The sequence below is a fragment of the Atractosteus spatula genome, chromosome 27 (genome assembly GCF_055471065.1).
Source record: "Atractosteus spatula isolate fAtrSpa1 chromosome 27, fAtrSpa1.hap1, whole genome shotgun sequence".
In the NCBI taxonomy this organism is placed as follows: Eukaryota; Metazoa; Chordata; class Actinopteri; order Semionotiformes; family Lepisosteidae; genus Atractosteus; species Atractosteus spatula.
Genome location: NC_142732.1, coordinates 2,384,820 through 2,400,368, shown reverse-complemented (window position 1 = coordinate 2,400,368; position 15,549 = coordinate 2,384,820). Strand labels below are relative to the sequence as shown.

The 15,549-nt window shown below is 41.6% G+C and overlaps 1 protein-coding gene across 1 annotated transcript in view; it reads right to left on the bottom strand.

Annotated features, from left to right (window-relative positions):
• clip2 (CAP-GLY domain containing linker protein 2) overlaps positions 1-14,859 on the bottom strand; it is a 32,049-nt gene extending 17,190 nt beyond the window's left edge. Inside the window, exons 1-3 of the mRNA XM_088906904.1 lie at positions 14,258-14,859; positions 10,722-10,938; positions 6,464-7,002 (exon numbers count right to left, since the gene is read on the bottom strand). Of these exons, the coding sequence (XP_088763030.1) occupies positions 6,464-7,002; positions 10,722-10,836 (654 nt within the window). The 5' untranslated portion in view covers positions 10,837-10,938; positions 14,258-14,859. The remainder of the gene's footprint in view (positions 1-6,463; positions 7,003-10,721; positions 10,939-14,257) is intronic.
• Positions 14,860-15,549: the final 690 nt, after the last annotated feature.

Genomic DNA, 15,549 nt, shown 5'->3' with positions numbered 1-15,549 from the left:
CTTGATGTGGACACTGGCCAAGAAAACAAGGCTGAACCTTCCCTGAGCTACATTAATGTCAAGGTGACACAGAGAGTACTGCAAAATAATTGACAACGTTCTGGAAGGAAATCCTGAATTCAAAAAATAAAAGAATTCCTTTTATCAAAGTCGATGACAACTCTACTGATACAGTCTGATGCAGCAATGTGAGTTATTTGAGACTATGGAAATAAGCTTGCATGGTAGCAAAGCTGATGTTAAGACTTAAAAGGCCATTTTATGTTGCATAAGACTTAAGCGGTTTAATATCAGGTTGTGAGCTCTGTGCATGGAGCTCAGATCTCTGTATTTCAGGCCTTTTATTTATAAACATGACATTAGAGAAATAAAACTTAATAGATAACAGGTCATGAATAATTTCATAGAAAGTGATCACAACATATAGCATCTTTTCTGATAACATCCCCACTGTTTTTTTAAATTTATGACTGTTGCTTTACTATTGCTGTCACCTTCTCCCTTTCCTCAATAAAACTCAAGACAAAGCCTCCATTGTCTGCACATTACACATGACATACAATACTTTTCATCAGATCACGTTTGTGCTATTGCTAGGTCTCTCCCAGCAGATTGTAGCTTGTGCTGATATTTTTATTAATATATCCTGACCCACAAATCACCAGTTAACTGGAGATGAACGTTTCCCCTAAGGGTCTGAAAGTATTTCCTTCTCCTGCTGCAAATAAGCTTAATACAAAATCCTTGACACTACTAAAAATACTGAAAAGTAAGCAAAACACAAAACATTCAGCAATGTAGAAAGGGTTTAAAAGGCTTGTTGGAGCAGACACTTGCCATTAGCTTCTGAACCACTGCTGAGCAGACATACCAAAAACACTTCAGATGAGAGGTGATTCTAAGTTGCACTGGATTAGATATGATGGCTGCTGACAAAGTGCATGCCCCGAGAGTGGTTTTTCTTCACTTCTCAAATGATAAAAATTAAATGAGCTGATTAAAACCAAACTGAAGAAGCAATCAGGCTTGTGGAAGTAACCAGTTTAGCTTCCTTGCTGGAGGTGACCTTAGTTCTCTCAGCTAGAGCTTGAATCCAGTGAGAAGGACTATATTGTAAAAATAACAATACAAGTATTATAAACTGTCACTGAAATCCCAATGCCTACAATATCTTTGGATATTAGTTGTAACTCTATACACTGGCATGACACATGGAAAATACTGTCAACCAGGTTATATTATTTGTAATCGCATATTGCAAATAATATGTCTAGAGTAGTGCCAGCATTCTGGGTTACCCAGTGCCTTTCCCTCCAGTTTTCTATGGTTTACAGCTATGCCAGTAACTGGTGTGATTGTGTGATAACTTGGGTCTTTCCTGTCTCAGAATATTTAAGTCTCTTGTCAGGCTTTGGTGAATCAGCTTCAATCAGTGAGTTCCACATGCTCACAACCTGGTTCAAAAAGAGTCACCTATTCTAATAGTTCAGGTGGGGAGCTGCGTCAGCTGCGTCAGCATGCAAAGGGTGCAAAGGACAAAGTAATAGGTTTATTGCATGCTGAAAAGAGAAGAAAGAAAACACAACTTTTCAGCTGTGGAGCCTTCTTCACCCGATTCTAATGCCTGAAATGTAATTTCCTCCTGTTTCTCCATGATCATAGCTTTCTATGTACAATAGAAGGACAATTGTATACGAGAATGAATAAAATGCTCTCATAGGAATATCTCTGTGGATTCTACTTAGACAACTAGCAAAATCTTAAAAACCAATGGGTGACTTGGAATAAACATTACAGTCCTTCTTACCCACATCCACCTTAGATCAACAGATCTGACACTGTTCAGTGATTTGCGGTCAGGGAGCTCTGCGTACTGTAAGTCTTAGCTTCATCCTGTTTACTGTCTGTCAGTGTGATTGAGGAGAACTGGGCAAAGGGACACTCAGCAGAATCCCCTACAAATTACACAAATGCACTTCAGTGGAAGTTGTTTTTTTTTTGCTGTATCTCAGAGTTTGTTGCAGAGAAAAAACAAAGCAGAGCTTACATTTCCTCTGCCAGAATATGCCACAACTGCACAGAAATGATTCTCATAAAGATATAACATGCTTCTCATAAATATATTAGTGCTGTACTAAGATCTTCATGCTGTACGTTATCTCACAGTAAACCTCTCTGACCTGGGAGAAAGCTCTGTTGAAAAAAAAACTCTGATTGAACTGATTGAAGACAAGTATTTAAACCCTAAAGCATTTTAAATGCAGCAAAGATGTCTAAAAGTTCTAAATTTATGATATGGGTTGCTGGTAATGCTCCAACTGGCAGACAGAAGATTAGACCAGATGATCAAGTAAAATGACTTATGGGGTTAACTTACTGTACACTTCCTGTACACATACTGTACACTTACAGTAAACAAAGACTTCACCACATAAGGTAAAGTGTTACTTTCAGTGCATAATCTGAAATTTTTATTATTATCTATCCATATATTTAATTCATGACAGGGTTGTGGGGGGAGCTGGAGCCTATTCTGACAGTCCAGAAGCAAATAAACCTGTCGGGATGTCTTTGGATTGCAGGATGAAACACCAGGAGGAAACCCACATGAACACAGGGAGAGTATACAAACTCCAAGCAGATAAAGGAAATACACCCAGCGTCCCAGTGCTGGGAGGCACCACTGCTAAACACTGCGCCACCATGCCACCCAATTATTATTATTATTTAAAAAATCTTCAGCTAAAGATACACTTTGAGGAAAGTTAATGCAGCAGCAAGCTTTTCATTTTCACAGAAACAATGCCTTGGAAACAGGAAACATCAACCACTTTCTTGTATCCTCAGCCAACGTCCGTAATTTTAAATAATACTGTGGCCACCTCACTTCTTTGGCACATCCTTAATGCTCCATCCCAAAACAAAACATTCCAATAACTACAGTAAAACAGGGCAAAGAGCAGGGCTTGTAAAAGGATTCTGCACTACAGTCTTCAGTAAAATTAGTAAATATCAATTTGGCAGTGTACTGCTTGCAGTTTTGTTTAATTAGTGGGTAAAAGATGGAATGCATTCATTGTAACTAGTCAGATGTGTAGTAAATGCAGAAAAATGCCTGTCTTTGTGTGCTGTGTGTATAATTTTTGCATTGTGATTCCTCCTTAATATCCTAAAAGAGAAAATGTAATTGCTGGGCTTATTTTAGAACACAAAAGCAATACTTGAGGTTCTATTGCAGTCATTTAATTGACATTGGATTGTCCTTAAGAGGGTAGGATACAGTCAGGGAAATAAGATAGGTCTGTGTGAAACACCAGAGAATAGTTTGCAGGCAGAATCTTTTTATTTTTTCTTTGGTTTGACAAGATCTTCTAGTCCAGACCTGACTGATTTCCTATAGTAAAAACATTTCATTGGCTTGTTAGAATAAGATTTTTTACATTAGCAATAAACCTACTGTATACAGTATGTACTGTATATGTTTTTGCAAACACACAAAATGCTTTTAAATGCTTTATAAACAGGCATGCTGACTTTAAAATATAACATGCCTTGGCCTATTTAACAAATGTTTGAAAAATACAAAATGCAGGATGAAAAATGAAGAAGATTAAAAACTCCCGTCTTTAAGACACAGAACACTGTGGAGTTCATTTTGCTGCAGAGAGAGCTAGATGAGTAAGATTAATGATATTGTAAACAGAGTGGTTCAATCAGCTCTACTGGACTGATGTAACAATCAATAACCTGATCAGAATGCTCTCAGTAAATAGTCTGATGGGATTGTACAGGAGCAATTGCATACCGTATATGCCCATTATTTGTTAGAAGATACTACAGAATCTGATGTGATCTACTGACCACATCACCTCCACCTCCAGTGTTGGATGGTTGAGAAAAATGGTGGCCCTTGTCCCCCCATTCCCCCATGGGCCTTTATGGTCTGAAAAGAGACCTACCTACCATTCAAATGAGGTAAAATTTATCTACTATAGAGACTTGGTGAGGACTAGATGAAGGTCAGATCTGTCTTAACATGAAAAGCCATAGAATTGTAAGGAAGTGTACAGTACTTTCACTGTCACATCACTGTACATCCTGTTCAAATTGTACTCCAAATTCCTTGCAAAGGGTGGAGTATTTTGTTGCAGGTGAAAGTGCTTGAAAACTGTTCTAAAAACTTCAAGGTGAACTTTGAAACAGCATTAATTTCTGGTGCTGTCTGCACCAGATATACAAGAGATTTTGAACGCATTAAAGATAACATTTGACCCCCACATAAGTAGGCTGATCCCTTCAGGTCTCAGCAGTTTGACTACAGTAAGCCAGGCCAGTGCCTAAACAGACACCTTCTAAAGCTTCAGGGCGTCGGGGTGCTGGGTCTGTGGATGTTGCTCATGCATCTAAGGGTGCACAAAATCATACCGCTTCATTCTAACAAGCGGGTTGATGTGTCTATTAAAACCACTTGCTGTAATTCAATGAGCAGACATCAGGGTGGTTTTGACATTAATCCAGCTGGACAGGTCCTATTGATCAGACACTAGTAAGGCTTTTAGGGAAGAGGGGGAGGGATGGGATAAAAATCCAAAGGCAGTGTGGTGAGGATAGCTAATGCATCAGCTCTCGGGAATCTTGGAGTCGGACAGGGGATTGCAAGTGGGACAAGGATCCTCTTGAGCACCTGATCCATGGGTGGTAAGTGGATTCCTCGCTCTTTCCCAGTGTACTAGCTTGGCAGAGAGTGTGCTGCTGGAATCAGTATACCATGCCCTGCTTCATACTCCTGCTGTACATGCAGCTATCCTGTAGCTATTAGTCTGACTATATAAAGGGCATTTTTATCAAATTGTCTTGTGACTGGGTCATGTAGAAAGTAATGTATTTTATCACATGTATATGCCAGTAGGCTACAATGTATGGAAAACCTAATGGGTAATTGCATGTTTTAATAAATTGAATGTACTGTGTATCAGTGGGTAGCATGGTGATGTGACAGACATTAATGTCTCCCCAGTCTTGGAGTCTGGAACTGATTCCAGTCTGTCGTATAAACCCTGTGAAGTTTGCATGTTCCTCATATATATGTACACATTTTTGCCAGCTACTGCTGTTTCATCTCACTCTTCAAAAGCATACATTCCAGGTTCATCTGTATCTCATCGTTTCCCCCCTGTATACCCGTGTAAGTGAATTCATGTTATTTCTGCCCTGCGATGGAATGATATCCTGTCCAAGAGTGTGCCTGTCCGTTTACACTCCAGCTCACCAAGAACAACCCCTAAGGATTAAGTAGAAAATAGAAGACAGCTGTAGGAAACCAAAATTGTCCTATGTAAGGTAAGGTAAGTCTTATAAACATCTTCTGACACCTGTATTTATGTTTGGATGCTAGACTACTACACATCATAGTGTTACATAGTGTAAATATGTTCTCTAATATTATAATATTATGACAGAATATTACTTATTTTATCATACACTATTTAATCATCCATTGACTGAAAGTTGTGTATTCCTAGTACAGATTATACTGTAGCAGACCAGAGCCTGTCTCAGAAGCACAGAGAACAAGACTGGACTATGTTGCATCGAACATTTTAAAGGAAAAATTTAGAAATCATACTGAGAGAAAGTCTTGGTCATTATGAGAAAATGTTGAGTAAACTACACTTTGAGCCCTGTTAAAGAATGTAAATGAAAGACTTTGGCTGATTTTATTTTTAATCAGTAGTAGTACTATATAAAGCACAGGATCACTAGGGTTGCAAAGAAGGAAGTATCCTTGTTGTTTACAACTCTGCACAAGTGCTCTCACCTCTTTGTGTCCTGGAATAATAAATATTCCATATTCCCATGTTCTCTTCAAATATACACTCTTGAAAAGCAGTTTTCTGAAATTTAGACAGGACTTTGAGTCACAGGTATGAGCATGCTGCACCACCTTAAATCTCAGCTAAAAATGGGGAGGAGGCAGGGGTGTGAAAATAATTCTGACCTACTATAAATCTGAGACAACCGGGCGTCTAAATAACTAGACACTGAAGTGCACAGCACCAAAAAAACTCATCTAACAAAACTTCATAAACTGCTGAAGATGAAAGGAATGACCAATGGCCCTGCAAAGTGACCCTTGAATTACACCAGGCTGCTAGAGACACAATTCTTAATTCTTCTATTTTCTTTCTATTTTCATTTTCCTGTTTCCTGTAGTGTAATGAAGCCACACTTGGAAAATGGTTTCACAATGACACGGTGGGAACCGTCACGTCATTAAAAAATATTCTATCGGATGTGAATTATTCCAATTATTAACTCCAGACAAGCCAAGCATGCAGAAATACACTCATTGACACGCAGTAATGTAGGAAGGAGACTAAGGGTGATCAGCAGAGATTCCAAGAGGCCTGGAAATCCGGCCGGACTGAGCGTCCCTCAGGACCGGCGGCTTCGAGGCACTCACCAGGACTCGGTCCCCCACGCGCAGGTCCTTGTCTCCCCCTTTCTTGACGGAGCCGCTGTCGGACATGTTGGAGCCCGACTCGTTGCCGGTCTTCACCGAGCTGTTGAGCACGCTCTCCCGCAGGGGCATCACCACGCGCTGGGCGGCGGGAGCGGCCCCGGGGGCGCCGGGACCCGGCAGGCTCTGGGCCGCCACCGCGTCGGCCGACGGGCCCTCGCCCCCCTCGCCCGCGAGCTGCCGGGTGAGCTTGGAGGGCCGCGTGAAGATGCCCTGCAGGGGCTGGCACTCAAAGTAGCGGACGCCGCCCACCGAGCCGTCGTTCTTGCCCACCGGCTCGTTCAGCACCACGCCTGCCCACTGGCCCGGGGCGAACTGGGTCTCCCCCAGATAGTGGATGACGCCCGGCTTCACTCCGTTCACCCACACCCGCTCGCCAACCACGAAGTCGCCCAGCACGTCATCGCCAACCTCTGGCACCTTGGAGCCTGGTTTCTCAGCTGCACTGCCTGACGTCACCGTCGCCTGTTTGTGAGGGGGGCCTAGGGAAAAAACAGACAGGGAGCATTAAGATACAAGATCTCATAATGAACATGGGTCTTCTGTGTAATCCCACTCCAGCAAGTGCTAGATTTCCAAGCATCACTGTTATTCCGAACACGAAATATTTTTGTTTCCCTTATTAAAATACTATTTGTGACCTTGAAGCTAAACTCACATGGAGCACATGGCAGAATACAGAGTGCCAAAATGTCATTTTTCTGTTCCCTGTAGTATAATGAATTCACACATGAAAACATATTTCAACCTCTTCATCTGCAGTATCTCAGAATCTGACCCAGATAGACTCATCTGCTGGTTTAAAGCTGCCACATCTAGCAAAACCAAATCAACACATTTCAAGCACCCCATACTAAAGGAAGAGCAAGGAACTGTACGACAGATCTCTTTGAATTTTTAATATACAGAAAGAGCATTCTCCAGGTGTGAGGTCTGAGAAGAAAGAGCTTTACATAAACTGAGAGTATAACAAATACAGGGCCTCTGGCCTCTGATGCTGCAGACATTTCTCCTCCTCAAACTACTGGACATTGTGATCGCTGAAGGTTAGTGTTCAAACTGTTGCTACTGTTGTTGCCAGAATATTATCCTTCCCAACCTCACATAATATCCGTGAAGGAAGACAATTATAACTTGAAACTTGAAAGAATTTATATGTAATTTATACAAAAGAATCTCTAATCTGACAAACATCTGAAGAAGGATTAACAGCTGAAATGTTGTTTCTCCATTCTATTATTCACGGTGGACTAAACCTTTACCTACTCCTTTGCGGGAAAAGAATGCTGACACAGGCCCCCACTTAAACATTCCTAATTTAAGTTGACTTTTATGGCCCAGACACCAGGTCATAAGGTCAAGCCTAGGTACTGTCACTAGGCAGCTGTGACTGGGATTGCCCAAGCTATAGCACAGGAGGAGTGCTGGGATTGACCAGACAGAGCTCTCCTGGCTAAACAGCTGACCAGGGCCTGCAGCAATGCCACTAACTGTCCTGTATGGCACCACGACAAGAGTTGTGTGGTTATTGATACTGTAGGGAGGCAGGTCAGAGACATACAGTAAAAAACAATTGACCACTAGAAATTAAGTGGCTGTAATGAAAAATAGAAAATGTTTTTCTGAAAAAAATGATGATTGGTCAAAAAACACATTTTTTTAGTCAACGATGGACAAAGTACTTCACTGTAGCAAAGATTACAATAAGAAATAAACCTTTTGTGTGTATGGTATCTGAATGTCTAAGACTCCCCGCCAGTTCACACACGGCACGCGTGGTCACCTATTGTACATTAGTGGTGTGAATTCGGAGCACTTTAAAAATAATGATAAAATGTCGTGAATGGAAAAGGGGAAGACGGTTCACAACAAGAGAGACAGTGCCCAAATTCAGACGCTGGTATGTTTCAAAAAGGTAACATTTTTATGAAGACATCCACGCACGAACTGGAGGAAGAGGTCGTTCCAGAGCCATGCGGCGAAAGCTCAGCCTATCTGAGATCCAGCACTGCGGCCTTGGCCTCGCGCCATGGCGACTAGGCTGCTCGCCGCAGTACAGTGGGGCCCTCTGGAAGCCCCGGCCGAGCCTGAACGAGCTGAATGCTGGCGCGGCGCTCGCGCCTGGGCGGGGTTGCCATGGCGACAGGAGGAGCAGGAAAAGGAGCCGCGCGAGAAGGAGAACACAGGCCCCATTTTCTAATTGTGCCTGGCCGCCTCCCACCAGCGCCGTGCCGACTGAATTCCACCATTCAACAGCACACAACAATTTCCCCCAGCTCCTCGAGCAGCCCTGTGTGGAGAAACTGGCCGGGCCGACTTCCTTGAAGAAGAGCGCACTGGCTATCCGCTGGGAACAAGGCTCAAAGACTCCACCTCCTCTCTCGCTGCAGAAGTTTGCGTGTCTCAACTGTACGGCAACTAATCACTGGCAGATCTAATAGTATTCATTATAAAGGTCCAAAATCAATCGACCCAGATTAAGTGACTGTTTGACATGACTGGATTTGATTCGCTATTTAAAAGAAACTGTTAAAGGAGCTAGTTCTTCTGTAATAGAAGGCCACAATTATGTAATATGTGCTTCATATCAGAGGGAAAACAAAGGCACTGGCTTCCTCCAGCGATGTAGTTTCTTACACCGTATAAGACATAGAAGAACCTATTAACAGTTCCTGCACTGGGAGACTCTGGATTCACTCTCCTGGCTTCCCAGAAGCCTGGCCTGTATTTCTATGGAACTCCCAGCTGGTGGGACAGCGGAGGCAGGGAGGGCTGCTGCTGCTCATGCAGTCAAAGCCTTGCTGCAGGGAGAGGGGTCATTACAGCTGTTTTGAGGAACCTTATGTAGAAACCTGGGGTAGAGTAACACTGAAGGGCACGGATGAGGGAGTTTGTGTGTTCATGTGAGCTGGGGAATGGCTGTTTTTATATGAAATAATGTGGCAAATTTAAGAGTTGATAACATTTAAGAAAACGAAAATGTGTTTACCTGAAAGAAAACCATCTTTTTGATAACATTTTTATGATACTATAAATCCTTTTATAATAATTTTAGCAATCCTATCTGTGATCACTCAGATGCCGGAGAATGACAAAATTCATTTAGAAAATGCTTAAGGCATGGTCTAATAACCACTCCAATAGTCGAAACATGGAGGCGAAAGATCACAACATGTTGATTTCACCAGGAGGACCAAACAGGTCACGTTTTGTGGATTTGTAAGCCAGATAGATCATTCAGAACAAACAGGGTTTAAAAATAACTCACCCCACATGCAAGAGCACAACATGTAGTTTTAGACTTGATACAGTAGTATATAATCACTGAGGAACAACATCTAACAGGGTGATATTAAAAAGTCTAATGGTTTAATAAGAACTCTTTATTTATTCCCTGAAAATATTTCTCTGGGAAATGGAGAGTCTGGAACATACTATAGCCTACAGTTAGCACAATGACAGCAAAGACTAAAAGATTTAGATTTGAGGAGCTAACTTCTAATGACGACTTACAGTAATGAACTCTCATTATCTCAGTCCCACTAGATTTCAGATGCTTTGGGAACAGTTTCTGACCTACAAATGTTCTTCTGCCCATAAAGGAAGATACAACTATGAGATGGAGAAGAGGTATCATTCGTGTGATGGGAGAACAGGTCTGCTGCATAAAGAAAATGTAAGAATAGTCAGAAGAATATTACAAGGTGGGAAAGGCAATCAATATCACCACACAATATGCATCTGAGTTTCTGTCTGAAGCTGCTGGGGAAACTGCTTCAGTATACTTACAGCACATCCCGGGTGTTATTTCTTCCTAGTGAATCGGTGTTAAGGTTTTAACGTTGTGGACGTTGTTTTTTCATATTCAGTTAAACATTGAGTGACACCACATGTAAATGCTTCCAAAAAACTGTCAAAGTTTTTTTCTGTGTCCTGGTAGCAAATCCAAATTTTCCTCTACTGTGTAATGGAAGGAAAATGTGGGTGAGAATGAGCATTTTCCCAGTCCGACATCATCTAAAATTCAGCACTAAAAGAGATTTTGTGGTAAACCCAGGGACAAATAACTGTGGACGTTGTTTTCCAATGAACTGGCTGACCCTTTTAGTCTTTTACATTGAAACTGACACAAAATGCCCCTTCCAGGCAACACAATGGGGCCTCCTCAGCTGCCGGAGGGCCCAGATGAAACAAGACTTACTCTCTTTCTGTGTTGCTGTGCCTGAAGATGATCCAGCTGACGACCGTCCGACCGGGCTGGAGTGCTTCGGACCCCGGCCGGGGATCTTCAGCCCGCTGGGCTTCAGCATGCTCATCGCTTGTCTCTGGATACGGGTGCTCAAGAAAATTCCCTACTTCTGGAGGCTTCGGTCAACATGTCAGGCCTCACGGTGTTGGCCACCCCCTCTCATTTTCACCTGTGGAAACAAGACAACTTACTCAGGTCTGTCAGTCTCTCCTGGGCTATTTCTTTGAGCCTCATCCACACTAAAACTATACAGCTGTATGGGTTATGTCTCACCATGAATGTCCTCCAGTAAACTTGCTTACACTTACATCGGGCTTTTCTGGACACTCCACTGAAAGGGCTTTACAGGTAATGGGGACTGTCTCGTTTAGCTGTGGCTATCAGTCAAATCTATGTTTTATTCTATATGCACTTATAACAACTAATAACAGAGTACTTTCTCATTTTAAATGACCTTGAAATGAATGCTTTTTCCAGACTTGATTTCCTCCACTGACAAAGTAACCTCCAGTTACAAGTGATAGCATTGGCACTGTAGTTTCATTATCTCTCTGAAGCAGGGCACTGACTGCAATGCCTGCTCTTCAATTAGACAACTAGCAATTTTAGTGCTTCTTGTTGATGTCAAAGTACAATATACACAGTATCATTTCTATAAGAGGTCAAGAGTCAACTATCACCCTGTTACCAGATACAGTACTGTATAACAACATAAAGAGAAAAGGAGAAAAAAACATAAAAAAGAAAAACCTTTTGTTCTAAAAACATATTATCTGTTACATATTATATAGCAAACATATTAAAGTTTTACTTTGTGGTCTGCATCTCCAATAAAGTAGATTTTGTGGATCATGTGTAGATTAATTCTGACACATACTGTACAAATATGAAATGTATTTAAAAATACAAATATCTCCTGTGTTTTCTGCTTCCAAACATATTTCCTGGCTATTCTGATTTTATGATGATCCAATACGACTGATCAAACATTCACAGACAAACCATGATTCAATGATACTCCATCCCTAGAGACACCAAAATCTCTATGCTACTTCTACAACTTTCCTTTAATCTATCACGCAGTACTGATTCTATTACTAATTCAGCTGGGTAACCCTGCTGAGTGACATCATCATCATTTATGCTTTCAGCTCTCAGAGATCAGAGAGGGAAAGTCTCTTCTAGTGCATTGTTGTCAATGGGCAAAACTCAAAAAGTAAAGCACAACTCTTACTAGAAAATGGTTAGTTCTCCAGAAGCATTGCTATCCTTGCAGACAAGTATTCTCTGGTGAAGAGTAGCAGTCTGTATCTGGAGTAATTAATCTGCTTAAGTAGGTTCCAAACACGAAAGGGCAATATTAAAACACTCAGCAATAGAACTTACTGTGTTTACCCAATCTTTTCTGCACGGCCACATTAAACCTGACATACTGTATGAATAACATTCAAATGAGCTTGGAAATCATGTTTTAAACTCACTGTCTTGCTAGATTCTGCTTGAACTGACTGTTCCAAAAAATAAGGAGAAAGCGAAAGGAGTTTTTAAGATCAACGTGTTTCATTCTTATGGCTGGGAAGCAATTGAGAAGTGCCTGCAGTTTTGTTTGGTAGGACACATTGCATTTAGAGATTCAGACATTATCTGTGTTGGTTTGTTTTGCATTGGCCTGTTATTCAAGTTAACATAACTCAAAAAAAGAGAGAAATGGATTAAAAAGAGAGTCAAAGCCCACCCCTTTTAGAACGTCCCAGATAGGGCACTTTGATTATTGAAATGCAGGACTGAATTCTGAACTCATTGTAAATTCACATCCACACCACAAAAAAACAAAACAAAAACTCGGTACAAAAGACAATGATGGTATAATGTTGGCTTCAAGTCAGATACCCTACTGTCTCATGTAATAATTAGTTCTCAGTTAGTTTTAGTCATTCTTATCACCTCAGTGTTACAGTACATACTAACACAATTGTTTCTAATTGCAATAGCCTTTTAATGTTAGTAAAATAAACATCATTGATTAAAATAGCCTTAAAAAGATACAACTTTGATAATATACTGTACATTGATACTAAAACAAGCAACAACATGTACTGATATGTTGAATGCCATATGCTGTATTACAAAAGAAACATGTTATTGTTTGTTACTTTAACACAATCATTGCAATTGTATGGGCTTCAGGACTTGTTTGGCTTCCTTTTCTAAAGGAAGAATAATGGTCTAGAGACGCTGAAAGAACTATTCTGAAAACAATCCCTTGTCAGGAAAATGTTTGTTATAAAGAGCAATCCATAACATTTGTGTTTTTGACAATGTATTCCTTAAACACCAGTTTGCGCCACAATAACCGAGTGATTTGTTTATTTTAACATAATTGGAGTTTGATAACATACTGCATCTATTTCCTTGTTTAGATCAACGATATTTATCGTTTCAATAATATGATGGACTATGGGCCAGCAGTCCTGTTCAAGTCAAAGAAAACAGGAACCGATGACTAAATATTGTGACAGTTTGTGTTCTATCAACCTTGTGGTAAGTCTTTGCTAGAAGACAAATCATACCTTTATCAGATTTTCTAGCGAAACGGCACGTTATCGGCCTTTATCAATTTCGGAACATTAGACACGCAGTTTCTTCATTATTTACTGTATGACACGGGTTCTAACGTATTTTACTCGGCAATACACTGGAAAACTGTGATTCTTACTCCTTAAAATTATATTCACGCTAGGGGATGGGCTACGTAGATGGCATAAACTAAAATCTACTGTCACTTTACTGTAACTGCATGAAGGATGACCTGACATCTTTGCGCTCTCTCCGCTTAATTTGGCACATGGCTCTGTTACAGACATCCAAACAACAAACCAACCTTTCACTAAGAGCCAAGCATTTTAGAGGTTCTCAGTAGCGCTTCCTGTTCATATTCCCTACAGCAATACATTTTAATGAAATATACAGGTCGATCTATTTATATTAAAAGTCATCGCCTACAGTAGATCCAAAAAAGGGCGTCTTAATGACCAGGTTTTCCTTAGATCCGGAAGATAGCTGCTTGCAGTTTTTGGGAGCGATTCATTTGTTGCGTAAAAAGCACAACTGCCTAATTTCTGTCTGCGGAAACAAAAAGGGCAAACACCATACCTTGCAGTAATAGAAAAGCTAAGCCTCAGCACTGTGACAACCATTCAATTTCAGGACTTCTATCCAAAACGCCATGCGATGCAAATTTGCGGTTTACTGCGATGGTTAAATGTCATAGGTTTAAACATGCGTTTTACGCGAAAAGCGAGCACAAGAGGCTACAGAAACGAACAGTATCTACAGTATGCCTTTTTCTCCGTTCCCCCTCATTCAAGCTTGTCCATTGTTTCTCTTATTACAGCCTGGTTGCGTATCCCGTTTCACTTCACAGTACATCTCATCGCATGGAAGCTTTGGGGGTACCGCGAAAGGATAAAAAAACAAATAACAATTACCTCCAAACATCCAAGGTGCGGCAGCAACCCGTCCGAAAGCCAGCAGCCCCTACTCTGCTCCTGCGGAAAGGGAGCGAGTGTTGACCGAGAGCCGGCGGTTCGCGCTGATCAACAGCAGCCCTGCCACTCCCTATAGCTACAGAGATGCGAAAAATATGGATGCTGAGCAGACGCTGAAAGAAAGCGTGTGGCAAGATGCGAACCGCAGTACCGTGTCCAAACAACTGAACTACCGAGTCATCTCACTGAACAAGAATTATTCCCAAGATCAGACCTCTTCGGCGCTCCCTATTAATGGCGATAACCTCCACGTCGCCGGCGCTTTTGTCCGGGCGACACGAACAAGATTTTGAGAATAACGCAGCATCAGCAGCGCCCTTAGTAACCGAGCCGCCTCGGTTTTGTGGAGGCGACGGGAGCCTGAATTGTGGCGCTCCTGTGCTGTTTCGCAAAAGGAGGGGGCGGGGGGGCTTCTGTATTTTTGCCCCTTTCGGCGAAACCCTCCCAGTTAGTTCAGTCACCCGGAGTCGTTTCACGTTTTTTTTAATTCAGTTGACTGTGTCCCTACGGCACTGGTGGAGCCAGACAAAAGAGAAAACAAAGTAGAAGGAAGACAAGCGAGGAGGGAGGAAGCGAGGGCTGCGGACGGTGAACTCCGCCAGCTGCTGCAATTCAAAGCGCACACTGCACAATGTGCTCATTTTCTCGCACCCAGAACTCGTACATAGAAAGGATGGAGATGAGGCGAAAAGAGTACAGCTTAACACAGCTCGTTTGATAACGGCGTGCTGTAGTTCAGAAGCGCATTCAGTGTAAGGGTTGAAATGCCAAAAAAACTCCGGGCCTCTAACTGTTAACTTCATTGAGTTTTAAATACGCAGAGGGCTTTTGGAATTCCAGCCTGAACGCCGGTGAATGAATACATTTCTATCGCGCTTAGGGTAGTGTAATGAAACCTGTATCAGTTTTGATCAGTGACCTACAATACATCGTGTTAGTGCCACTTTTGGGCATTTTTTTTCAAATGATCACCAATCATATGCCCAGGCAAATGTTGGCATAGACAGAGGTCACCTCAAGAAGGGTGCAAAGTACGCAGTACACAGGTGACAGAAGAAATAAAAGATTAATACACGCATCGGGTCCCGCTCTTGAATTTTAGGATTCAGACTACACCCAAGCACTGTAATAACGGCTTCCACATTTTAATTGGGTATACACTGATTTGACAAATTGTTTTCGTTTTCCGACACTGAAATTAGCCTACAGTAAGAACGACGACACAAGCATAC